The 25,094-nt window shown below is 37.3% G+C and overlaps 1 protein-coding gene across 1 annotated transcript in view; it reads left to right on the top strand.

The window, feature by feature from the left end:
- The window catches only part of SEC63 (SEC63 homolog, protein translocation regulator), a 58,539-nt gene that overhangs the window by 11,497 nt on the left and 21,948 nt on the right, over window positions 1-25,094 (top strand). The window contains exons 2-9 of the mRNA XM_057404711.1: window positions 6,352-6,451; window positions 7,369-7,483; window positions 10,899-11,011; window positions 13,562-13,623; window positions 16,516-16,574; window positions 17,196-17,246; window positions 19,762-19,870; window positions 22,306-22,400. Coding sequence (XP_057260694.1) covers window positions 6,352-6,451; window positions 7,369-7,483; window positions 10,899-11,011; window positions 13,562-13,623; window positions 16,516-16,574; window positions 17,196-17,246; window positions 19,762-19,870; window positions 22,306-22,400 — 704 coding nt within the window. The remainder of the gene's footprint in view (window positions 1-6,351; window positions 6,452-7,368; window positions 7,484-10,898; window positions 11,012-13,561; window positions 13,624-16,515; window positions 16,575-17,195; window positions 17,247-19,761; window positions 19,871-22,305; window positions 22,401-25,094) is intronic.

The following is a 25,094-nucleotide window of genomic DNA, read 5'->3' as shown; positions in this document are numbered from 1 at the left end:
GGATATTTTTTTTTTATTCATTTAGTTTTTGTTTGCCCTAATCGTTTACTGTACGATCCCTAATACTCTATATGTTTTAGAAACAAGAACTGATTGTAAGACAGGTAGTCTTACTTTGTGGTATTTTTTCCTAAAACTGACCTGTTTGTTGTAGCTGAAACAAGATTCTGGTGATTAAAACTTTTCTATATAAGTCCAGGTGTACCTTTTTTCCATTCCCTTTCTTCCAGAGTTGCCTGTCTCCAACAAATGTGTAATCTTGTATTTTAACTCACAAGGATGTAAAAAAAAAAAAAAAAAAAAAAAAGATTCTCCCTTAAGTTTTCTTTTGGAGTACTTGTCAGAGCCTCTAGAACCTGAAACAAAAGGTTAGGCCTAGATAGAGATCATTTGTCAAGCATTCCTAAAGATAAAAATCCTTCTGTTTCTTCAGAAACAAATATATAAGATTTCTCAAGCACTTCTGATAGTAGGACACTGAAGACCACTTCTCCTTCACTGTCAGGAAGAAGTATGCAGAAGTAATTTCTGAAGTTATGGCTGGGTGAGGTTACCTTACATGGCTTAATAAAAATGAAATAAACCTCATGCAGTGCTGTTGTATTTGTTTGTGTTATGGTGTTCGCCCCAAAGTGATTTGTGTCCTAGATTTATCTTCTGATGAAACGGCATAGCCCAGCTGTCTGGTGCTATTGTCACTGCTCATAGAAGTGGTCCATTCTTTTTGTGGTATTGTATTTAACGTGTTTTGTGAAGTCATGCCAGCATGTGTGTCACAGATTCTTCTGCTAACAGAAGTGCTTGTGTTCTGAGCTGCTTGCCATTGCCTGTCCTTTGTGTTCCTCATGTGCTGGTTGAAGTTTGTATGCTGAAATGCAGTAAAACAGTACTGAGTTGCTGCATTTTGTAAAGGGCTTGGTTTCTGAAGACAGTATTTGTATGAGAAGCCAAAGACTTCTTATGATGGGCTGGCAGGGGGGAAGGGCAGTGTCTGCCAGTAAGTAAGGTATGGGTGAACATCCAAACTGAAGTCAGGCATGGTTGAGTTGCAGGACACAGGTTGTATGTAGTCTATGGAAATGGCCAATCCAACCTGTCATCAGCTTCCTTCTATGTTTGTCCTGTGTTCCTCACCTGTCATGTGACAGGTGAATGAATGTTGAGATGTTGAGACAGAGATGAGAAATTTTTTTTGCCCTGTTAGGGTGATCAAGCACTAGAACAGATTTCTTGAAGAGACTCTGTTGTCTCTGCCGTTGAAGGCGTTTGAAGGCCTGCAGGCAGAGCTGAGCAGCCTGCTTTGTTGACCCTTCTCTGAGCAGCCAGGTTGGATTAGATGATATTCAGAGGTCTCTTCCAGTCTCAGATGTTCAGCTGTTCTGTGATACCCAAGAAAAAGCAGACACCTCTGGCTTATTCATCCTAAAATTGCTCTCTCTAAAGAACTGGATATTGAGGAGGGGTATGTAAGTTCTAGCAAAGAGGAGTCGTTGACTTAAGGATTCTCTACTGATACCTTTCTTCCAGAAAGTTGCTTTAGTCACTAAATGGGGGGGGGGGGGGGGGGGGGGGGGATCAAAAATTGTCTTCCTTCCTACCCCCTTTTATAATAATTGCTCTGAGTTTGTCATCCAGATGTTGCATACCTCTTTGGATTCAATATGAAGTTGACTGTATCTCAAACGTACAGGTCAGTGATATGTATTCATTCTCTAGCTAAGTAGGTAGCCAAACAGACAGCTACCTTTAAGGAAGCAGAAGTCTAAAATACCTGTTAATTACTTTATTTTCATCCAGAAGTGGTAAGCAGATTAGTGTAAAGATTAACTTTTTCCGCATTTAGTTATTAATAGCTTAGCTGTGTTAGGGTGTCAGTATAATTTTCATTTGTCTAAAAGCTTTAAACAGTGTTGCATTAAAATATCTACCAGTACCACTGAAGGACCTCACTAGCTCTTTCTGAATAACTGAAAGAGATGGCGCTCCGGTTTTCTTTTGTGTCAGTAATTGTTTTCTTTCTTGAGAACTTGAAGTGTGTGTTAAGATGTAATTTTGACTGGATATTCACATACATTAGTTAAGGCAGTATGATAGGCACTTGTGAGAACCCTCTGAAAGTAAGAGAGCTGTATTGATGAAAAACTGCTGTGAATCTTGAGAATTTTGGATACATCTGGAACAGTCGTGGGGGAAATGAAAGTAGCATGGGATGCTTCTCCAGATTATTTAGAGAAATGAACTAGCAGTCTACAACCTCATCTGAGAGGGGTGTTTTAACAGTACTTTGATGCATGGATTATTGTTGGTGAGATGGATTCAAAACCCACAGTGCATTACGCCTTTGCTTTTCAAGGCTGTTTAATACCTATTTTTAAAACTGTAGGGGAGATTCACTATTATTAAGGGTTTTACCCATGAAATGAGAAGTAATTTTGACTAGAGGAAATGCATCACCCCTAGCTTTGAATCCCTGTAATCTCATATCAAAGGATGGTTTCTGAAGTGCTCTTATGTTGTAAGCTGTGATCTGGAGTGAGGAGAAGCAGGGAACTCTTACCTGCTTTTCAGACTCTGAACCTCTTTCCCTGACAGAGGAAGGATTCCGCAGCTAAAATTCAAAGAATGTTCAATTCTTGTTTCGATGCAAAGCTTTACCCTGAGCAACATGTAATGTATTTGTTCCTCTGTGCTTGGGGTATGCAGGATATTGAAGGGACAGTGTGCCAGTTCAGTGGCATGACATATCCCTTTGTGTGAAAGGAAACTCCTTGGGAGAGGAAGGCAAATTAAAAAGGGAACCGATTTATCCACAGCTTGCTCATTAGGAATACATTGCTGCTTTTGTTAAGCACAGTAATTTTCTGGTATTCTGGCTCTTGCTAGCTTTTTTTTTTCTTCCTGCAACCAACTTCTTCCTAAAGAGATCAGTATTTTTTTTTTTTGATGCAATCACATACATTGTCTGTAAATAAACAGGAAGCCTGTTTTTCCTGGATACAGCAAGAATATAGCTTTCTTATTCAGGGTGATGTTTTGCCAATGGCTTTCTGCCTGAGATGGGAGAGACGTTGTCTGTACTCCTCCTTCTTTGTCCTGAGTTGCTGCCTGTTTTTGAATTCCACAAGTTCATATGTGTTAATGATGACGTGTGACAAAGGAAATGTCTCAGGATAGCACCAAATAATTTGAATAGTCTGGACTTTAGCCTTTTGGGAAGGATTTAATTCTCTTTTATGTTCCAGACAGGTAACTATGAACATTCATTCATCCTTTTAGTGCCCTCTTTCCTTTTGGGGTTGTTAATCAAATGAGACCATTGCCATCCAAAGATTGTAAAGAAATTAATGATGGGCTTTTGTTTTGATGTGGTTTAATCAACTGTAATTAGATTTGATCCAGAGTTGTTTAGATACATGTGCGAAAAATATGATGGCTGCATAGCATCATGTCTTATTTCTGTATTTTTTTCTGAGGTTTCCCTGTGCAGTATAGCTGTTCCAGGACATCATTGAAAGGGACTCTAGCTGACTTAGGTGTGTGCTGTTTACCTCTCCAGAGGACTTAGTTTTCACTCTCACCACTTGCCTCATTTATATATTCTTTTTTTTTTTCAATTTTTCTTTTTTTCCTCCTTGGTGCTGTTGTCACACTGGCCACAAAATGTGACTCCTGCAGCTGTTACAGGAAGGCTGTTCCAAAACATCAGTTCTCTGGTTATTATAAACCACCTTTAGTGGTCAGTTTTAGTTTGACTTTATGCCAACTCTTTAGTTTACCTTGCACAACTATTTTTCTTTTCTCTACGGTGCTTTCCCCTAAGGGCCTTTTGGAAGCTTTTTGGTACAATAAGGTAAAGAGTGTTGGCTATTCTTGCAGGGAGGAAGCAGAAAAGGGAAGAGAGAGGGTCATCTGGTACTTGTGGGGCTGAACAGCAGGCAGGTTTGAGAAGTGGGGCATTTTGTCACAGGGTGACACAGACTTTTAAAAACAAGGCACAGCAGCTTGTTAAAAACATTCTAGCAGGAACAGTAAAAGGAGTCATCTTGTTATACTTTGTTTCATAGGATTAAGTAAACAAAATTCTCTTAGTCACCTTCTGTTTCTCCAAGAGCACTGTGTTAATGATTTCCACATTACTTTCAGGCATTTCCGCAGGTAGCGTAGTCAGTTAAGACTGGTACCGAACAGTACTGCCCCTTGGTTGTGCTGGACAAGCAGAAATGTCTGTGGGGCTGTGATAGGGATTGAATCATGTAGGTGATCTGGGTCAGTGTGGTTGAACCTGGCTTCATCTTGCTTCAGCACCACACGACTGAATTTATTGACAGTATTTGAAATGAGCAATTTATGGTTAACATAAACATGTTTGACAGGCTAAGAAAGTTGGGGCTGTTCAGCCTGGAGAGAAGGCTACGTGGAGACCTCATAGCATCCTTCCAGTATCTGAAGGGGACCTACAAAGATGCCAGAGAGGAACTTTTCATCAGGGACTGTAGCGATAGGACAAGGGGTAATGGGTTTAAACTTAAACAGGGGAGATTTAGGTTAGATACAAGGAAGAAATTCTTTACTGAGAGTGGTGAGGCACTGGAACAGGCTGCCCAAGGAAGCTGTGGCTGCCCCATCCCTGGTAGTGTTCAAGGCCAGGCTCAGTGGGGCTTGAGCAATGTGGTCTAGTGTTGAGGTATCTCTGTCCATGATGGGGGCTTGGAACTAGATGATCCTAAGGTCCCTTCCGAACCAAATAATTTTATGGTTCTACATGTGTCCTCTATGAGGCTTGTGATGCCTGGTTTGTTCAAGTATCATTGATGCCTTTTAGGTAAAAGCATCGCACTATGGCTCATAGTTGTTTAGTGATCAATTAAACCCCCCAGAATATTTTCTTCCCCATTTCTGTAGCAGGGCTTTTTAGTCTTCATAATTTAATAATCTGTCAAGTCTTTAATGCCATCAACTTTTTTTTTTTCCTGAAATGCCAGCTTGATGTCTTCCCAATATCTTCAGAATAGCTAAACTGAGGTTGTCACTGTCTCCTACAATCACCTTTTAGAAATTTGTAAAATAGAAATGTTTCTGTATATCATAACTGCTATTTTAGTTAAGGGCATCACCTTGTTAAAAGTACAAAGTTGAGATTTAAGACTTTTTAGGATGTGATTAACATGTGCTTTGGATCAATGCTGTTAATATAATTCCTGCCTTTTAGGTAATTCAAACTTCTTTTAAATTGGTAAATTTAGTCACTTTATTTACCAGCAATATCTAAATGTATTGAGTCAGGATGATTTTTGTTTTTCTTTAATTCTTTCACCCTTAGCCTGAAAAGGGCCAAGTGGTCTTATTCCTTTGCATGTAAGGTAATTACAGTGACCTCACTTAAAAGTGTTGCAAGTTAGACTGCAGAGTCTGCGGATAGACAAGTTACTTAAGTGACTTCAATCCTATTTATCTTTTATATCATGTAGTTTCACTGCTTAGAGAAATTCTCTACAAGCTATTTGCTTAGCATCATACCTTTTTTAGCACAAATGACTTGTTTGACCAAGACTAAGTTGGTCTTGATTAACTCTGAAATAAGACTGAAACTCTCTTAACAGAGAGAGCTTCCATGCCTTGTATTTATACTGTCAACATCACCGTGACAATTTCTTTCCAGCTCCATCCTGTCCCAAAGGGACAGAGGAAACAATATTGTTGGCTAGTTTGTCATTAATGGGTATACTCTCTTGTCAGGGACCTGTATTACTGAGCTATATTGTTTACAAATAACTATTACCTTACTCTTGCTTCGTCTTCCCCTTCAACAGGAAGAACCTAAACAAAGGCAACTTATAAAAGCAGACTTTGCAAACAGGAGGAAAATGGATCATATTTTGAATTGAGGAAATAGTTGTTGCTCTAACTGCAATCCAGTTGTATACAAATGCTGTTTTTTATGTGGGTTAGATTTTTTGGGTTTATTTGTTTTTCCTGCACACAGGAACTGACATATGGAAATGGAAGACTTGTTGGGAGTCTTCCATTGAGTGTAAAATGGTAGAAGTAAAACTTACAGGTGCACGTTAGCTGGGCAAAGGCTGGGCTCATAAGTGATGGTTGCTGTGTGGCATGTGGAAAATAGAATAGATTAGTTTCAGGCAGCGGGGAATAACCTGACTAACTTTTAAGGCTTATGGATGTGCAGTGTCACTTAAGTGGATAAAAAACATTCTCCCCTACAGTATTGCTGGGTCCTTTGTTAACCCTCCAATTGACCTTGTGCTACCTACTCCAGGATGAAGTGAGCATGTCTGTACTTCGGCTTTTTGTCACATTGGTTAAACATAATCTTTCTCTTTATTTTTATAGAGCAAATTCGATTAAAGAATATAAGAAATGTATATGGAAGGTGCTTGTGGTATCGTTTGCGACTGTTAAAACCACAACAAAACCTAATTCCTACAGTAAAGTAAGTACATTTCATTTGCATGACTTCCCATTAAAGCAATTCCTACATTTTTTTTTTTAATAAAAATACTTTTCTTTTTTCCCTGTCAAAGCTGCTGGAATTATTTATATAATAATGGCTTTTGTGTCACAGAAGAGACATTTGCAGTCTGTTCTATTATAGTAATTAATAGTCCATCATTATTATCTAGTAGGGCTTGAAATCAAGATGGATGCCGTTTGTTCTTTATCTGCTTAATGAAACCAGTGAACCTCAGCCCTACTAAATAAGAAAATGTATTTCTTTATTTCTTTGTTCCAAAAACCAATTCTACTTCACTAAAGTTAGTGATGCTAGTGCTGTCTTTTGATTTAAATACTTAACATGCAAACATGTATATTCAAATATACAGGAGTAATAATTTGTGTGTTTGAAGTTGTTGGTTTTATATCCTTCAGTTCCTTGTTTATTGCTCAAAATATTTTGCTGTCTGTTATGCATCTATTTCAGCCTTTTTTTTTTTTTTTTAATTGACTTTGTCTAGGATCAGATTGAAGTAATCCTTTAAGAACAGGAAATACTATTGTATACCTGCTGGGGACAGTTAAAGAGTGGAAAGAGTCTTTGTTGATAGTGGCTTGCCTTTGTTAGAGGGAAAAAAAGGGAGAACAGAATTAGTCAGAGCAGCTGCCTTACCTGTGTCAAATGTGCATACATGCTTTAATGTTTCTTGCTATTTTAATACTGTTTATTGAAGACTGATATCAAATGGCTTCTTTTGTTGTTTGTAGAATTATACAAGTCCTAGAGGATTTGTGCATGTAAAAAATTTTTTACTTTTTTTTTTTCTTTTCTTTTTTTTTATTCCCCCCCCCCCCCCCCCCCCCCCCCCCCCCCCCCCCCCCCCCCCCCCCCCCCCCCCCCCCCCCCCCCAACAGGAAAATAGTCCTCCTTGCTGGCTGGGCATTATTTTTGTTTCTTGCATACAAAGTTTCCAAAACAGATCGAGAGTATCAAGAATACAACCCTTATGAGGTTTTACATTTGGATCCTGTAAGTAACAGCATCCTCTGCTAGTCTGTACTACTGTAGTGGTATGTTCTGTGTCTAGGTGTCAAATTTAAGGCTTGTGTTTTTTTGTAAACAAAGTAAGTTAACTTTAGCAAATGTATCTAGTGGTTTTGTTCTATATTGGCATCTGAAAGTTGCTACTCCATATTGTAAAGTCTCCATATTGTAATTAGATATTCTTCGCCTATATCTCTACTAATTTATAACTTTTTTTTGTATTGAACCCCTTAAAAAATCTGATGACTTTCTTAATATAGTGAGGTGGGGGTTTTGAATCTTTTTGAGTCTTTACTCTGATGCTGTGGTACAGGAAAGCAAAAAAGACATTCTGTTTTGTATACCCTGTGAAAATCATCTCAAAAAACATTTCTGGAGATACTGCTGAATAAACTTTATAAACAAGAATATGGATTCATTTGATTTACAGCTGTACAGCAGTATTTCTCTTGTAAATGAAAGGTTTCACTAAAGGGCTCATTTTGATGTAGTAAAGGTTAAATTGCATCTTGGTTGTATGCAAACACAAATTCTACATAGTAACACCAACAATTTGGTTTATTAAACGGGGGGGGAGGGAGAATAGTATTTATCTAGAAAACAGATGCAGTGCTTTATTTATATTGAAGGTCTGATTCAAAACGTGTGTAAAAATTTATTTATCTCAATGAGAGAAGTAGACCCTCTGGACATCTTTCATACTCTCATTTAATCTTGTTGAACTCTTCATCTTAACCACAATACCTCGAGCAAATTCTCTGTTTATGTTAATTATTTCCTGACATAAAGCCTCTCTTATGATTAACAGTAATCTTTTCAGCTCTGAAGTCTGAGGTATGTTTTACTCACCAGTCTAAGGAAGTACACTGTGGAGACTGCTCAGCGCAGTAATATGGAAGAACTTTGAATGTACCTGTTTTGATTAAACCTGATACTGTTTTGTTCGTGTGGGAGAGTTTAATATGTATATGAATATTAACGAATACATGTCTTGCCATTAGTAATGGGACTTGTCACCATAAGCATAGTATCACTGGTACTGCTTTTCTATGGTAAGAACACTATTATAGCTAGACTCTAACCACTTTCTAGCTGGACAAGTAGAACAAGATCTGCCTGTCATGTGTAGAGCAAATTATTTAAACTCAGCCTCTGCTCAGTTCCTCTGAATGACTGACTGCTGACTTGCGTTCTCTCACTGACGCAGAGGAACAAGATACCTTTTTACCGTTGAATGGTGTCTGTTGCAACTGTGCAGTTTGAACAGTCGTGTGTCTCTGTTCACTTTGGCTGAGCAAGTCAGGCTAGGGATTAGGTCATCAGAGGATTTTCTTCTGTCATCTTTGGCAAATTTCTACAAGTAACAACCCTGAGGGGGAAAAAGCATTTAAGTTAATGTTTATTAATGAAAACTTGTACACATGCTCTAGGCACACGCAACTTACCCAGGTAAAGAAACCCCCAGGTAAAGAAACCAGTACTGGAATGCTCCAGTAACTGATGGAGGGATCAAACATGCTGTTGTAAGGGCAAGCTGAATTAAAGCCAGAGATGTTATATGAGGGATGAAGAGATGGCCGTGAAGAGAAATCGATTGAAGTCAAGCTCAAGATAGTCCAGAATTCCAGAGCATGTTTATTTTATGTATTTCTGTGGTATCAAGACAATGTCTGTTAAATCCCCTTGAAAAACTTGTAGTTCAGACTACATGGAAAGTGAACATCTTTCTTCTGTTATCAATCAAGTGAAACCATTAGAGTCATTGCCAGCCCTGCTGATTTTGAAGTGATTCAGCTATTGATAGAGATGTTGAAGTGTTGTTAGATAATGGAACTTTTGTTGCTGTTAAAAAAACCCAAACTAAAAAAAAAAAAAGTTGCAGATAAAAGCAATTGACAGTTTTGGTATACAGTAATTCATTTGCTTCTTTGCATTCACACTGTGGCCAAGATTGTTTTGTTGGGTTTTTTAGTCCTTTGTTAACATATCAGCTTATAGGAAGAGGCTTTTTTCTCCTTAGGAGAACCACAACATGGACAAAGTCCGGATTAATATAGATGCATCTTATTTTATGTATAATATCAGCACCTTGTTTTGAACATAAAGTAGCCCTCTTGAGCACATCACTTAAATTCACTAATACACAAGGCACTGAGATACTATTACTGATTTACTGAATAAGTATCCTTACTGCTATTTCACAGGGAGGATGCAGGGCATAAAGATGAAGCTCAAAACTGATTATAATGTTGGATTCTTTAAGTAAGACAATCGGGGTCTTAATTTTTTTTTTTTTTCCCCTGTAAGTAGTTAATATAGGGAAGCTCCGTGTTGCAAGCAGAGTGCTGACTGACGCTAAGTGTCCTGGGCTACTAAGCATTTCTGTAAGTCAGGCCTAACCACTGTAGCCTAGCTTTTGAGAAGGAGGAGTAATCAATTAATGATAGGAAGTTTGTCATCAGCTTATCAGGGATCACATGCACCCTCTGTTGCAGAGAGAGAAAAAAATTAGGGTAAAATAACAGCAAATGAAGCCTCAGGGTAGTTAAATTTCTGGTTTAAATTTATTGAAACAGTACTGTCATCTTTAATTATGCAGTTAGAGGTCAGCACACTAGTCCTCTACCACAAAATGGTAAAAACCCTATAATAGTGGTTCAGTGAAGCAGGTAGCTTAGTAGAAAAAATTTGTCTGCACTTGCTAAAAAGTTTTGTGGATTTTCTTGAGTAGTGGTTTCCCAGACCAACCTGAAAGTTAATGCACAGGGGCTGTGTTTGTGGGATTTAAGTATGCTGTAGTAGAATGAAAATCCATCTCTTTCTCAGGTATAGGTAATGTGTTCCCTTTGTTCAAGAAGCTTGAAAGAATTTATGGATAGGATGCTTCCAGTCAAAGGCATTCTTAAGCAGAAAGACAGTCTGCTGTTCCTGACTGACAGATTTATTTCTGCCTGCAAGCTGCAACTGAACCATCATACTTGATCTATGAACTCTTGCTTAAGTGGAAGAATATTGCAAGTGAGAATATTGTATTCATGAATATGTTTAGGAAAAGATTTGTCAAACAGATAAGAAGGCCTTACTTTTTTTTCTTTTTTTCTCCCTATGGACCAATGAACAAAGTAATCCAGAAAAAAAACAATACCCTGTCATCTGAATGTCTTTTTGTTAGGCTGTGACTTTGATTTTAAAATACAATGGTTATTAAAATGTTATTAGAAAAGTAGTATAATCATGTTTCCATGAAACATGTATGGAGTTTTATGATCACATACTAGAACCTAATTCTTTAGTTCAGTGGATGGTTCAGAGAAGCATTAATGATGTGCTTTACAGATACAGAGCAATAGATTTGATTTAAGGTATTTATTAATAGATAACTCAAAACTTTCCTTTTAAGGGAGCAAGTATATCAGAAATTAAGAAACAGTACCGTGCACTGTCGCTAAAATACCATCCAGATAAAGGAGGAGATGAAGTCATGTTCATGAGGATTGCTAAGGCCTATGCAGCGTAAGTTTCTTTTTTGTCCATTAAAAAAAAGGGAACTTGAAGTTATGAGTGGGGAAACCTTTAAGGTAATAGCAAGGATGGCCTAAGCAGCCAGGAAAAATGTGTTTGGATATGTGATGAAAATCAAAACATGACTTGGTTCAGTGCATGTTTGCTCTGTACAAGTTAGGAAGGATAATCGTTTAGCAACTGTCACAATGCTGTAAGATGTTATGTCTTTGTATTAAATTTCCATGTCAACTAGGAGGAATGTTTCCTGTATGATACATATTAAGCCTTAAAGATGACAAAGAACAGTATGGGTTGCAGAAATTCTGAAGCACAGCTTAGGAAGTAAATAGTGTTCAATTCTCCTGGTGATAAAGCCAAAGAGTGAGGAAGAGTATTTTAAATTTGTTCTCACCTAACAACAAAGATTTTTCATTCTGGTTCTGACTCAGTTTTCCCTCAGCTCCTCTGTGTCCCTTCTCATTTGCACTTGCCTTCCAGTCCTGATTATTCACTCGGTGACTGTTTCATATTACCTGTGTATATCTTAAAAGCTGTATCCTTGAATCCTCTTTTCCTCCAGAGTATTTTTTGGCTTTATCTCTGCTTATAGCTTACTTTTTTCTTTATCTGAGAGATGATGTCAAATATTAGAACTTGGTATAAAGGAGATTTTTTTATTTTATTTTATTTTTAAGTTTTGCATAATCAATATGTGGGTTTGGGATTTATAATGCTGTTCATACGTGGAGTGTTAATACAGCATTGTATTATTTTCCATTCTAGATGGTCATCTGTCAGAATCCAGTAGTATCTGAACAGGGTGGTTTGTTTGTTTTGTTTGTTGTTATTTTGGGTGGTGTGTTTTTTTTTTTTTCTGTATGTGGGTTTAATATCAACTTTGCTTATCTGAAGACAGTTGATGTTACACACAATTTCTGATTTAGCAGAATGGTACATTTATGTTGTGTTTTTGGTATATTTTGTAAGTTAGGCTTAGTAAAATACAGGAATTTCAATACACAGTTCAATCACACTATCAATGTGATTCCCATTACCTGTCTCTCTAATACACTCACTGTCACAATGCTGGTGTCCCCAGGTGCTGGGAAGGCGCTTACGGGTTGAAGCCAGCTTGAGCATATTAGGCTGAGTCAGGTATGCACTCCCCCATGCTGGTCTCACAAACTTGAGGAGACTTTCATACTTTTTAAATGCACTTGAATATTTATACTACCAGTTGATTTGTAGGTGTGTACCTCAAACAAAGGCCACCCACCAGTCCCCATTGTGTTGAGACTGTTGGCTTCTTTGCAGCAGCTGTGGTGAGTCAGTGTGGTCAGCCTGAGATTCATGGCATGTTGCCCTTGCCCATGCCCTCTGAGCCTTCTTTCACTGTAGGGGTTTATTAGGATAGTCACGTCATCGGAGAATACTAGCAAGCTGGTGATTTCTGCTTTTAAGTCAGTTGTCTGTGTGTTTGACCTTAGTGACTGCTTGAGAGTCCTGTTTGGGGTGAGGTGAGGAGAACCAACACCATGTTCACTTGAGCAGTTTTGAAATCATGCCTTCCACTTAAATGCATCTGCATCACTACTAAAGTCTCTTCAATAGGATATTGGAGTATTGCTTTCTGAACTCCTGACACATCTCAGTTCTTTGTTTTGCAAGTTAACACTCAAATGCTTAGTGATACAGTATGATACTTCAAATGCTACTGCAAGGGCTCTGGCAGGTGTCTATTTTGAAGTAAATGATGGTGAAGTTCCTTAGCCATGCTGTCTTAAAAGAAAATAAAACCTATCCATTGAATGAGTCTGCTCATTAACAAATGTGAGGCTTAAAAATGATCAGGAGATGTCTGAATCATTCACTGGATTTCTTCTGTGAAACCACAGCTTCCGTATAGGGATTGCCTGGTCTTCTGTTTCCTTCTGTCTTCCAGTAACAGGGATTCTGTTTGAGGTAGTACATTATTGCCAAGAAACTATCATTAGAGAACAGGCATGGAAACCAAGATTTAGGAGGTAGTGCCTTAACTTATTTTTTTCTCACATATGAAACTAGGGAAAAACAAACAGAAAGCCATCAAAGACTGAAAGTCTAGACAAGAGAATTAAAAGCCCATATGGACAACTGCTTTATCAACTCATCTTGCATATTCACCTCATTTCCAAAAAAAGCTAATATTTTCAACCTTTGTTGTCTTTAAAAATTTGCTGTACTGTAATCTGGCACTGGAAAGTGCTCTTTGCTGATGGATACACAACCCCTCTCATGAAAGGCAGACATAATCATTCCAATCCCCTGTACGAGGGTGCACCTTCTGTGTCACATTTCTTTTGTTGTCAGAGTGCGTAAAAGAATTCGCCTGCGTATCATGAGGGAATGCAGCAGTATCATTTCATATTGATTTTCATAAAAACAACAGGAGAAGCTGTTTAGCTTGCCAAACCATCTCTAAAGGGTAGTGTAAATGGCACATTTTAAAGTTTCTCTATGTTAATGATTTAGAGAAATGTCTTTACTTCTGCATTAACGTGTATCTTTTCTTGAAACTAGTTTAACTGATGAAGAATCGCGAAAAAATTGGGAAGAATTTGGTAATCCAGACGGACCACAAGGTAACAATTAGGAATTTAGAAGTCCTGTGATTTCTGTGCATTGAGCTGTGTAATATCTGATAATTTGAGAATCACTCAGATATTATTATATACAGAATAAGTTTTTACTATGATTGAAGCAATGCATTGCATCAATTCTTTGCTTATGAAAGTGGCTCTGGGGTGATGGTGGGATGGAGAAGTAGGGAAGAGTTTGTTTTCACATTTCTCAAACTTATCAGGGGAAAAGAGAAGGGTATTTCTCAGTTAGCCTTAGTGTTTAGAGAAGCATGCCAATGTTAAAAGGAGGTGTTAGTATTTATGATCAGATAGTATAAATGTGTATTGAAAAATTAACAACTAGCCATAATGCAATAAACACACTTCAAAAGGATGTATGTGAGGATATGTATGTATTTAAATAAATACTGTATACACATCTGCCTTCTCTTTGCTGGAAGCAGTAATGTTTGAGAGTAGCTCTATGCCACCTTCATCAGGAGGAATCTTAGTAATTATCCTTATGCTGATAGATTGTTCCTGGGCAGGTAGCTACATGAAAATAATCCTGATGATGATGTATTAAAGTTTTACAGTAGATGATCCAAACTAAAACAATTTAATACTGAAAGCTAATAGTTCACTCCCCCACACCCCAATCTCCTATTTGCAGTTGTGTGAGTCACTTATAAAACATCTTTGTGACTGTTGTTTAAGTGGACTGGTTATGAGAAAGAAAACTGTGTATTTCTAGCTGCTTGTGATACTCTTTACAAGCAAAGAGTAAACCTGCCACCTGTTAGGACAGGCCTCTATAGATCTCTGCTTGATGCTCTGCAGTTTGCCGGACTAAGTTGTACTACGTGTCTACATGGAATGAGTTAAGGCCAGCTTGGAAATAATAAATGGAATTTGAAACTTAATTGCAAAGTTACAGGATGACATGTGAGAGCTCTGTGTGGAAATTTATTCTTCTGAATAAATCCATCCAACAGGGGAAATTAATTTTTAACAGGGACCCCTCTCCCACCACCTGAGTCAGTGTTTCAGAGAAACAATCTTCTCTCTCCTTCAAAAAACCAACTGTGCCAACTAAATCATAGTCTGATGAAGGCATTTTTGATGGACTAAGGTGGTGGCTCAGTTTGTTTAACCAGTGTGATTTATAGCATAGCAGATTTTTCAGCTCTTAGCTTCTTTTGGTTTCCTAGCCAGGCAAGTAGGAGGACTCTCTTCCTCTTGCTGCAAAATACAAATAAGATCTTGCTTCAGAAAAGCTGTCACAAAATCAGCAAAATGGTACTGTAAATTTTAGTCTGGTATATGCACAAATAGCTTTACTGGGACCTTTTCTGATGTTAAACTGTTTTTTTGCATCCACAAGTTACTAAGTTAGTGTTGCCGAGGCATAGGATTTCAAGTTAGGCAGCATGTCAGTGTTCTTGAATGGACCTGAAGCTGTGACTTCAAAAGAAAACTCAGCCAAACGAGCATTTAAAGGCATGAAGATTATTTTGGTGTGATTCGTTCAGAGGTCGCTTTCTCAAACTGAAGGGACCAAAAGGTGAAATGAAGTGATTCTTTGGCAGGGCAGCAGTTCAAACTGTGAGTGTAGAGCTGCCTGCTCTTCTGAAAACCAGACTACAATAGAATTGGAATTCTCTACTTTACTTCTGGGTCTCTCATCATCGCTTCATCTGAAGGGTGAGAAGAAGCCTGAAATTCTTTCACGTCTTCTGTTCTGTAACCTTGCTCCACATTGAAGTGTGAGGAGCTTTCTAATTTAGTGATATTCATCTTCGCTTCACTTATACACCTATAGTGTAAAAATCCAAGCTGCGTACTTTAGTTTTTTAGTTCCCATAGTCAAAAAATGGAGACAGTCCCTTATAAAGGTATATTTTGGGGTGAGATGAAGCACATGTGGTGTTAGCCATGTCTAACCAAGTTAGATGAGGTTCGTCCCACCCTGTATGCCCAGCAAAAAGGAACAGCAAGCAGTATTTCTGTCTATTCAACTGGAGCAGCATGGAGGTTGGAGGCAGGCAAACAAAATTTTCTTGTCTTTGGCATGACTTGCCTCTTTACTAAAAGTAAAATACTGAATGTCTAAAATCATTTGACCAGTGTTTCAAAGCATGGGGGTGGACCTGGAGAATAAAAAGATATGCTTTTAATAACTTAGGGCAGTTTTAGTACACTGTTTTTCCCCTTGGTATTTGCTAGTGTTTCAGCTCAGCAAGCATGGATGGGGGCAAGGAGACTATCAAAGTGTCTGAACACAAACTATTTTATGTTATTTAGTGTTCAGATCTGTGTGCCGTAGGTGTTACTGTTAAAGAATCATGTTTTCTATTTTTTGCACCCTGACTCCTTTTGAATTGAGAAGTATTCCTTTCTTGTTCTTGCCAGTCACACAGAAATTTGAACTGGCAGAAGGTTTTGTTTTTTGCAATTTACATCTTGGAACACTTTCCTAAACTTACAAACAAATAAAACTTTTCCCATAGAATTCAGTTGGGTCAAACCATTTTCTTGCATTTATTTACTCAGCTGTATGTATTTAAACTGCTGAAAACTATGCAAGGCAAAACTCGTAAATCTTTCCATCTGTGATTTTTTTTTTTTCTTTTTTTTTTTTTAAATATATTAATCTTGCATGTTTCTCACTTCAATATGTTAAGCTAAAATCTCTGGTATTTCAGATGTTGCACTTAAATCTTGGATTTTTTTTTATTGTGTACTTGAGTGTATTTATTTTGTTAAATTCATTAAATTTTGCTCATTGATAAATATGAGGATTATTTGTATAGACTGGTGGTTTTGTTGGGTATTTTTGTTTGTCAGACTTAATGTGACTTTAAAACAATTCCTTAATATTGTATAGTGAATTTATTTTCTTTAATCCTATAGCTACAAGCTTTGGTATAGCTTTGCCAGCTTGGATTGTGGATCAGAAAAATTCAATTTTGGTGAGTCAACTTACTTATCTCAGGATTTTAAGGTGAACTTGCAGCTGTCTGCCTTAAAATGTTTGTGCTTAATACTGTGTATCTTAGTCAAAATACATTGTTAATAATACTTTGGTCCAAATATATATCTTTGAAGCAAATTTCAAAAGTCAGAAGGGTTAGAGTAGCTCAAACCAACTGTTTGTTGGATTTCTGTAGTTCCATTTGGTTTGCTAGTGATGCTGTAATCATAGTGTCTAAATATCCTTCCTCTTGCATTTATTACTGCAATGTGTTTGGTTTACCCGCTTGATTTCTTTTAATGTGGTAATCATCTCTCCACTGTGTCACATTTTAGCTGCCAATTCTTTAACTACTAAAGAAACCACCTGAGACAATGCATGGATGATTTATACGATTACTTACACTACACTGATACTCCTTATTTAAACTCTACCCAACTGATTATGTTACTCGTAAGTTGTCCTTCAGAAGTAACAATAGGTGTTATGCAATAAGCTTACATTAATTTGTAGTAGGTTTGTGGTAATACTACTTGACTGTACTTTAGCATAAAAGTTAAGTGAGTGGTATTAAGTAACTGAAGTATCTAATGCAGTATGTTTCATAATTCTTTTATAGGTTTTGCTTGTATATGGATTAGCATTTATGGTTATTCTTCCAGTTGTTGTGGTAAGTATTATCTAGTTAGTATTCTACTCTCTGTAACCAAGCTGTAAACAGAGCTGAGTTGCTTGGTCTTGCCTTCCATAGAGAGGGCAAGTGAGTGAGGGTTTTTTCTTTTAAATGTGGGTGTTTTCTGATGGAAAAAGTCTAGTTACTATAGAGTTAAAAAAAAAAAAAAAATCAGTGCCATGATAGACAGCCATAAGGGAAAGTATTAGATACAGCAAGTGTTAGACTGAGTTATGTAATTTGTCTTGTACCTTCTGTCATTCATCACATGAAAATTAATGTGATGTGGTGAACTTGAATGTATTCACTGCTGTTATTGTACAGCCAAGACTGAGATGTCTGTAGCTGGTGGTACTTAAATAAGTATTGCATGTGGAACAGGTTGTTGATGTGGTTTCTCCCAGCTGCCTTTGTTTTCATAACTTCAATTTTTATTGATCTTCTGTACATCATGAGATGTCTGCTCTTGAGATTTCTTTGTGTGAGGTGAGTGATATTTCAGGACTCAGGTTTGCCCTACATTATTGCTTTTGAACAATGTCCCTTATCCAGTGTTGTGCATTTGGGGGTATGGCATGAAGAAAGACTCAGAAAATTGACACCTAGAAACCTTCTTACTCTTGGGAAAATGATTTTAATTTGAAAAAGTTTCCTGAGGTCTTGGCAACTGCTTGCATTTTTCTGTGCAGAGGTTCAGCCAGGCATTATACCTTCTTTTTGGGAGTCTTTCTGCATAATTGAAGATTTAGGGTAGAAAATTAAATGTGGCTATTCAACAAGTTGTTGAATAAGTAGTCTAAAATCCAGGGTACAATGTTGCGTATTTTTTTCTGCCTTTCCTTTTAGGTTTAAGTTGGTGTTTGTTGATGCTTTTTTTGTATATGTGTACCTTTAGTGATTTATACCAGCTTTATCATAGCTCAAGTGAAAGTAAACATTCTTTCTGTTGTTAGGAAGAAATGTCCTGAGCAGAAAAAAAAAAAATCTGTTGCCTCCTGCCCTTCTACGAGATGTAGACTCCTGCATTCACAGTTGTCACTGTAAATTTCTTTTATAGTCAGTGAAGAGGAATAGTAATTTTTATGGAGCAAGTTATTTTATCATTTCATTCTAAAGTAGACATTCAAGATGATTCATGCTTTTAATGGGCCTGTTTCTCTTTTATGAATCAATGAAGAAGTCAAAGTTAGCTACAGGGTAGTCATGCTATATCTTAGATAAGAATCTAAAAGTAAGGTTAGTGCTGCCCTTTGAATGCAGATTAACAAAAAAGGAAAATACTGATACATAATTCTTTGTAGACCTCCACTGACCTAAATAATGCTCTGTACATGAGGCGAGAGAGATGAGCTCTGTCTGCAAAAGCAGTAGGGGCAGCCTCTTTCATGTAGATTGGACTGGCTATAGTTCTAGTACCTGTACTTAGAAAAAAAAAAAATTGATAGGCATGGGATTATAATCTAATTTTTTCTGCAAAAACCTAACGAAAGTTGTGTACTGTTGTGTCAGGATTCATCTATTCATGGAAGAATCAAACCTAATTTTATTAAAAAAGTTTGTGGGGTACAGTACTAGAGCACTTCTCAAATAATTAAATAGCAGAGTTCTTGCTGTAGTAGGGGAATTTACACTATTGCCTATTAAATCAATAATAGTAAGCACTGCTTACTGCTTTACTGATTGCTACTTTTTGCTTGTGATAAACTTTACAGTAGATTGAGATGTATCTTGGATTTTTTTCCTCATGTTAGTGGGCTTTGCTTACAAGTAGTAGTTTAATGAACACACTGCAGTTTATAACCCAGTACACCATTTTCCTTAGTATGCATTATAGAGTACAGTCACTGTACACTGAGTTCCATAGTTTAAAGCCACTGATGTAATGCTAATGACTGAATTATTGGAGTGTTTCTGAAGGTTTGGAAAATTCCGCTAGCCTGAAGGCGTATGGCTTAATTCTGAAAACTTAACAGCAAGGGCACTGGGCCACCTCCACATTCCCTTTCTGAAAAGCATTTTCTGATTAGATGACTTTTTTTTTTTTCCCCAAATTTTCTTAAAGGTATCTCTTACTCTTCTTGATTTGGCCTTGGTCTGCCCAAACTGAATTTGATTTGAATACGGTGATGCACAATGAGTTACCAGGTATATAGAAAGTGGAAAATCTAGTGGATTTACTGTTTACTGGATTCACTAAAACAACACCAAAAATAAAGCAGTGCATATGTGTGCATGTGTGTGTGTCTGCTGGGGGGGAATTCTCTGGGCTAGAGATAGTCTAAAAGGTTTGAGAGTCAGATTCTGTCAGGTGAATGTATTGGTGCGCTTTTTAGAATTTGTATTGGCAAGTATTTTTTTTGCTTCTCTTTCCTGAAATTCAGCTAATCTTAACATAGGTGTAAAATCAGTTGGGCTGAGTTACCTGGTTGTGAACAGACAAGAGGTGATGCAGCATAGCTGTTTCAGTGCTTCATCATAGCTGATGACAATTTGTTCTTGTTAAATATTTCAGGGTTCCTGGTGGTACCGATCAATACGATATAGCGGAGACCAAATTCTCATTCGGACAACTCAAATATATACATATTTTGTCTATAAAACACGGAACATGGACATGAAACGTAAGTAACAGGCATCTTGAAATGTTGGCATGTTCATCTGGAAATGTCAATCTGCTCAGGTTAAAATGTCTGTTTTATAAGCCTTTATTAGGTTAAAATAATGTTTCTGGTTCTTTTTAGAGTGTTTTTTAAAGCTTCATTTTGTTGTGGATAAAGAGTACTCTGTAAGAAGCCCTGCGTATATTTGTGCCTGTCTGTGTACATTTAAAAAAATAAAACAAAACGCAGTATTGTATGCTGACCTGCCTGTAGTCCTGAGCTGCTATGTGGCCACTAGGAGCACAGCCTATATATGTATTTTCTGCTGTTAGTGTAACAAAATTGGCTTTGTGACCCTTCTTTCATAAACTTTTTGTTTCACCTAAGAATGAAATAGTATTTCTGCTTCTCTATTCTTCTTATGTTATAGTTAAATTTCTATTTAAAAAAATCTCTCTATCAGTTTCATGTTACTTTGTTACTTATTTATGGGTTTTGATAAACTTTTCTTGTGTGCTCACTTGTAAAAGGATAAAGACCTCTTTTTCTGGGGAAATCTGTAGATGCATTATGTTGTGCAGAATTGGATCTTTCAGTTTGAAGGCTGTCAGGGGCCTGAAGAATTACCATGGTATTAGTTTTAGATTGGATTTTGCTAGATTGCATGCTCAGAGCAATTAAAAAGCAGAATGAAAAAGCCCCCAAACCCTCTAAAAAGGGTTCCTAAATACATTGTATTACTCCTCTGAATTGCACTGTTCAGCTTCAGATTTGCTGGAATATTGCAAGGACTGTTGATACATACTTTTCCTATTGAACAGAAATGCTTTGCAGATAGTTCAAGAAGTCTAGGAGATAAGAACGCATAAATACACCAGCTTTCTAGGCACAACACAAGTGAATTGGTGTGTGGGATGAATTCAGACCCTTGTAATATTTTTATGCTCTTTTACATCTCCAAACAGCTAGATGAGAAAAGAGGAGTGGGAGAGTAGGTGAGACAGCTTTAGAAGTTTAGGGAGACGTGGCAAACCTGGTCTCTTCTATCTCCAGACTTCTCAACAGTAGATTATTTTGTGTCGAGCCTTGCTCAGAACTATAGGTTTGAGGCTCACCTGGTCTCTTCTACAGATTGGTTAAAAAAATTAACCCTAAATTTGAGTGGCCTTATTTAACGACTAACACTTTCAGGGAGTCCTGGGGTCAGAGGCAGGTCAGTTGTTTTCTGCTGAGGTCTGTTGTGCAATCTGAATGAAAAATGAGGCACAGCTGAGGTGGCTTACACAAACCACAGAGTGATCACGTAGGCTTTTGCTTGTCTGTGAATTCCACAGTGGTGAGGTACCAGTGCCAAAACTCAAGGCTTTAAGCCCAGGCAATTGTAGTCAAACCGGTCCAGGGAAATGGTGAAACAAATCTGCATGACTTGTTTTACATATTGTTTTGGGCTTTGGGATGAATGAGTTCCTTAAACTTCCTTTCCTGAAGATCCACAGTTTTTTATATTAAATAATAGGAAAGTATTTATAGTTGTCTGTAACTCTTCCATATGCTCTGCTCAGGAAGTAAATAGATAATTGAGAATGGCAATGAAAGTCGATACTTGGGGAACTTGACTAGTTGTTAGTAATTGGAATTCAGTGAGCACTGCAAGTTGGCAAAAATAACTTCGACTTGCTCAGAAGAGAACTTGCTCAAAGTTTAAGAAGCAAGCCCAAGTAACTATTGCAGAAAAGGTTATTTTAACTGAAGAAAATGGTGGCGTGAGCTTCCTCTTACTGCATATGGCTGAAGGATCTGATATGTTCATGAGCAGAAAGCTAATAATGAGGCTAAAGCGTCCCATTGTGTAGGTCTTTCATCTTAATTACACAACAGAATGCTTTAAGGTAGTACGGATTTTCCTAATAAAATCAGGAAAAGAGCAGTTAATCATCTTCATGTGTTTTGTTTTTAGGGGTATGTATTGAACTACTTTTCTAATAATTAAAAATTTTGGTGAATTTTTAATGCTGACTGAACAGAAAATTGAGTTGAAATTTCACCCTTCCTGCCTCCCTCTCCAGTACGTGCACTGTGGTGCCACCTCACGCACATGAATTGCTGAGAGGAATGGTTCTGTGTGCTTGCAGAAGTAGTCGAGCTGCTGTGTAGTGATGTGTGCCAGTCCTAAAGAAGCCTAATTATGTTTTTATGAAGACATTTAGAGTCAAATGCTGGACCTGATGCCATGTAAAATAGAGCCTTGAATGATCTCTTTTGTCTTGTGCCAGGCATTGGTTCTTGCCTCCTTTGCCCTGTGGCAGTAGTAACTGATCAACTAAATATCCATGGATCTTCATGGTTGCCAGGGGAAGAGTGGGAATAAGTTTTAAGAATGAGGGTTCTGAAGAAAACACTTGGTGGCATAGGATGTTGCTGACATTTCCTCTGTATTCCTTCAATTCTTTTTGCAGGACTTACCATGGTTTTAGCAGGGGCATCTGAATTTGATCCTCAGTACAATAAAGATGCTACAAGTAGACCAGCAGACAACATTCAGATACCACAGGTTAGTTACATCAAGAGATGTTTTATAAATAACTGACTTATTCAAGGGAAGAAGGGGTTGTCATTTCTAAGTGACTAGCTGACAGAGTTCAAGCTCTCCAGGCATGAATTTTGTTGAGGTGCAACAAAACAGATTCTTCTTTCAGAAATAAGAATTAGAAGCTAGACTTTATTTAATTATTTTAAAAAGAAAAGAACATTAATTGGTGATAATACTTAGCTTAAATAGAATCAGTTTAGTATACAGACTCCTGGGTTGGGTTTTTGAGGAGGGAAAACTAAGTAGGGAATTCTCACTCACTTCAGTTTGGAGGCTGTCATGGGCCTGAAGAATTACCATGGTATTAGTTAGTTTTAGATTGGATTTTGCTAGATTGCATGCTCAGAGCAATTAAAAAGCAGAATGAGTGTCAGTCCTTACAAATTTTGAGTATTTGTATAAGGTGATGTTCACTTGATAAAGTTCTTCAAAACATTAACACAGACCTGGTTGAATATGTTAATACTGGAGTAAAATTATCTGATATCTGAATTAATAATGTCTTTAAATATTATAAAGATTCCTCTATGAATGTCTGTTCCCCTCTGGTTGCCTTTTCATTTCCACACAGTTTTCCCAACAGAGATGACATAATGCATAAATGTGGCAACTAGTTTTAGCTAGCAGAGTTTTAGGAAGTCCTATTTATCAGAAACGAACACTTTGGTTTTAAGAAGCCTAAAGTACAGTATACAAAATGATCCATTGAAGATGTTTCAAGTTTGCTAAATAAGGGATTGTGGTCTCAAAAGATTTAACCTTTGCATGCACGCAGTTAGATTTTCAAGTTGAAAACGTGCTTTCATGATCTAAACACAAAGAAAATAGGCTAAGATACTTAACTGTCTTTGTCTTTTTATGAATTCTTTATCATCTTGTGGACTTTAAGAGAAGGAGCTGTAATTGTGGTTAGGTGAGGTTTTTCAGCAGTGGGAGCACATGACTGGAAAAGATCACCTTGATTATCCGTTCTTCTCCTGTGCTGTTGCAAGCATTGGCATTGTGTAAGCCCTTTGCATGTAATAATTCTTTATTTAAAAGGCAGTTAAGCCTCCTGTAACCATATCCTACTGAGAAGATGTTCCAGAACTTGCTGTTATGTTTGTTAAGAAACTTGTTTGTGACCAATTTATAGCCATGATTTTTATCATGGCTAATCGTGAGTCTAAATGTTTCTTGCTATGTATATCCTTAATGCATTTATAGACAGAAGCAATAGCCCATTTGTTCTCTTTTTGTTTTTATTTTGCTAAGCTAGAAAAGTTGTTGTCTTCTAATCCCTCCCTCCCTCCCTCCCTCTGCTATGTGCTGAACAGGGTGTTGCTCCCAGTTGATATATGTCTAAATTTTACATTATTTTTTATTTTATCTGCTCAGAATTGTCTGCAGTATTCCATATTAAGTCTCAGCAGTGCCATAGTTGGTGGCATTACTCTTCCTGTATTTTTTGCAGGAAATAAATTTTGGCATACTGTTATCCACAACTGTTTCCTATGGTCGTTTAATACAGCTAGTGTGGGATTGATGGGTTTTCTGGATTTCTCTTCTCTTGCATACCTCTGTTTTCCAGCCGAAAAGCTTCCATCTTCAACCTGCAGTTCTTGTTAGTTTGCAAGTGTACAACTTTGCATTTTATACTATTGGATTTTTGTTCCATTTCTAAAGGTCTAGTAATCAGTGTCATACGTGTTCCTTCTTTTTCTGAGTATATATATGACAATGCAGGTCTCCAAAACATCAATACGGAAGAGTATTGCTAAAAACTTTTGTTAGCGTATCCTGCTCTTGGGACAGTGATAACTTTTGCCATTTTCATTTCACTGTTTTATTATAACCCAAGTATTGATACTTTTTAAAAAGTTTTCTTATTGAAGCTTTACTCTTCTTAGTCTGGTGTTATACCAGGTTATAAGGAACTTCTTGTTAGAAGATCTTTCTTCTACTGTAGAGAAAGGCTGGTCAAAGATCACTGTAGCCTGGCTGTTGATATTCTAACTTCCTGTTGTGGCTGGAGATTTTGGAACCTCAGTCTCTTCTCAGGTGACTTCTTGACCTAAAAAGTGAAACTTCTGGGCTCTGTATTGATTCCTATAAACTATGAGCTTCTGTTACTCAGCTTTGCAGCCTCTCCCTCAAGGGTCTTCAAAAAATTCAGGTGAGGGAGACTTGTTTGAACTGTACAATGTCTTGGTGTAGTCAGGATCAAGAGATGTCATCCTGAATAAAGAATGCCACACTTGTTTTCAAGTTGGTGCTGCTTATAAATATGTTAAAATACTTGATCTTCAGCCTACCAGGATGTTCAGGCTTACGACCTTCCTTCCTGTGATACCTGAGACTATTTCTGAGGAAGTTGGCAGGGTCTTAAAGGTGATGAAAGGTGATGAAAGGTCTTAAGGTGATGATGTTGTAGTGTATACTGAATTTAATATAAATACATTAGAAATAAGGTTGAATCTAGTAAACCTTGGCAATAAAATCAGATTTTTAAAATATGTATCTATTGATACAAATTTACTCAATGCTATTCAAGGCAAGTTTCTTGTGTGCAATTCTTTATTTCTCCCTTCACTCCCACATTGAAATAAGGCATTTAAAGACACTTTTTGACTTTTTGAAGTTGGGCTATGAATACAAATGGCTAATGTTCATCTC

The sequence above is a fragment of the Pezoporus wallicus genome, unplaced genomic scaffold (genome assembly GCF_028554395.1).
Source record: "Pezoporus wallicus isolate ANWC-B61680 ecotype Strahan unplaced genomic scaffold, APGP_CSIRO_Pwel_v1 contig_6923, whole genome shotgun sequence".
In the NCBI taxonomy this organism is placed as follows: domain Eukaryota; kingdom Metazoa; phylum Chordata; class Aves; order Psittaciformes; family Psittacidae; genus Pezoporus; species Pezoporus wallicus.
The sequence above is the reverse complement of the archived record's forward strand: the minus strand, read 5'-3'. Positions and strand labels throughout refer to the sequence as shown.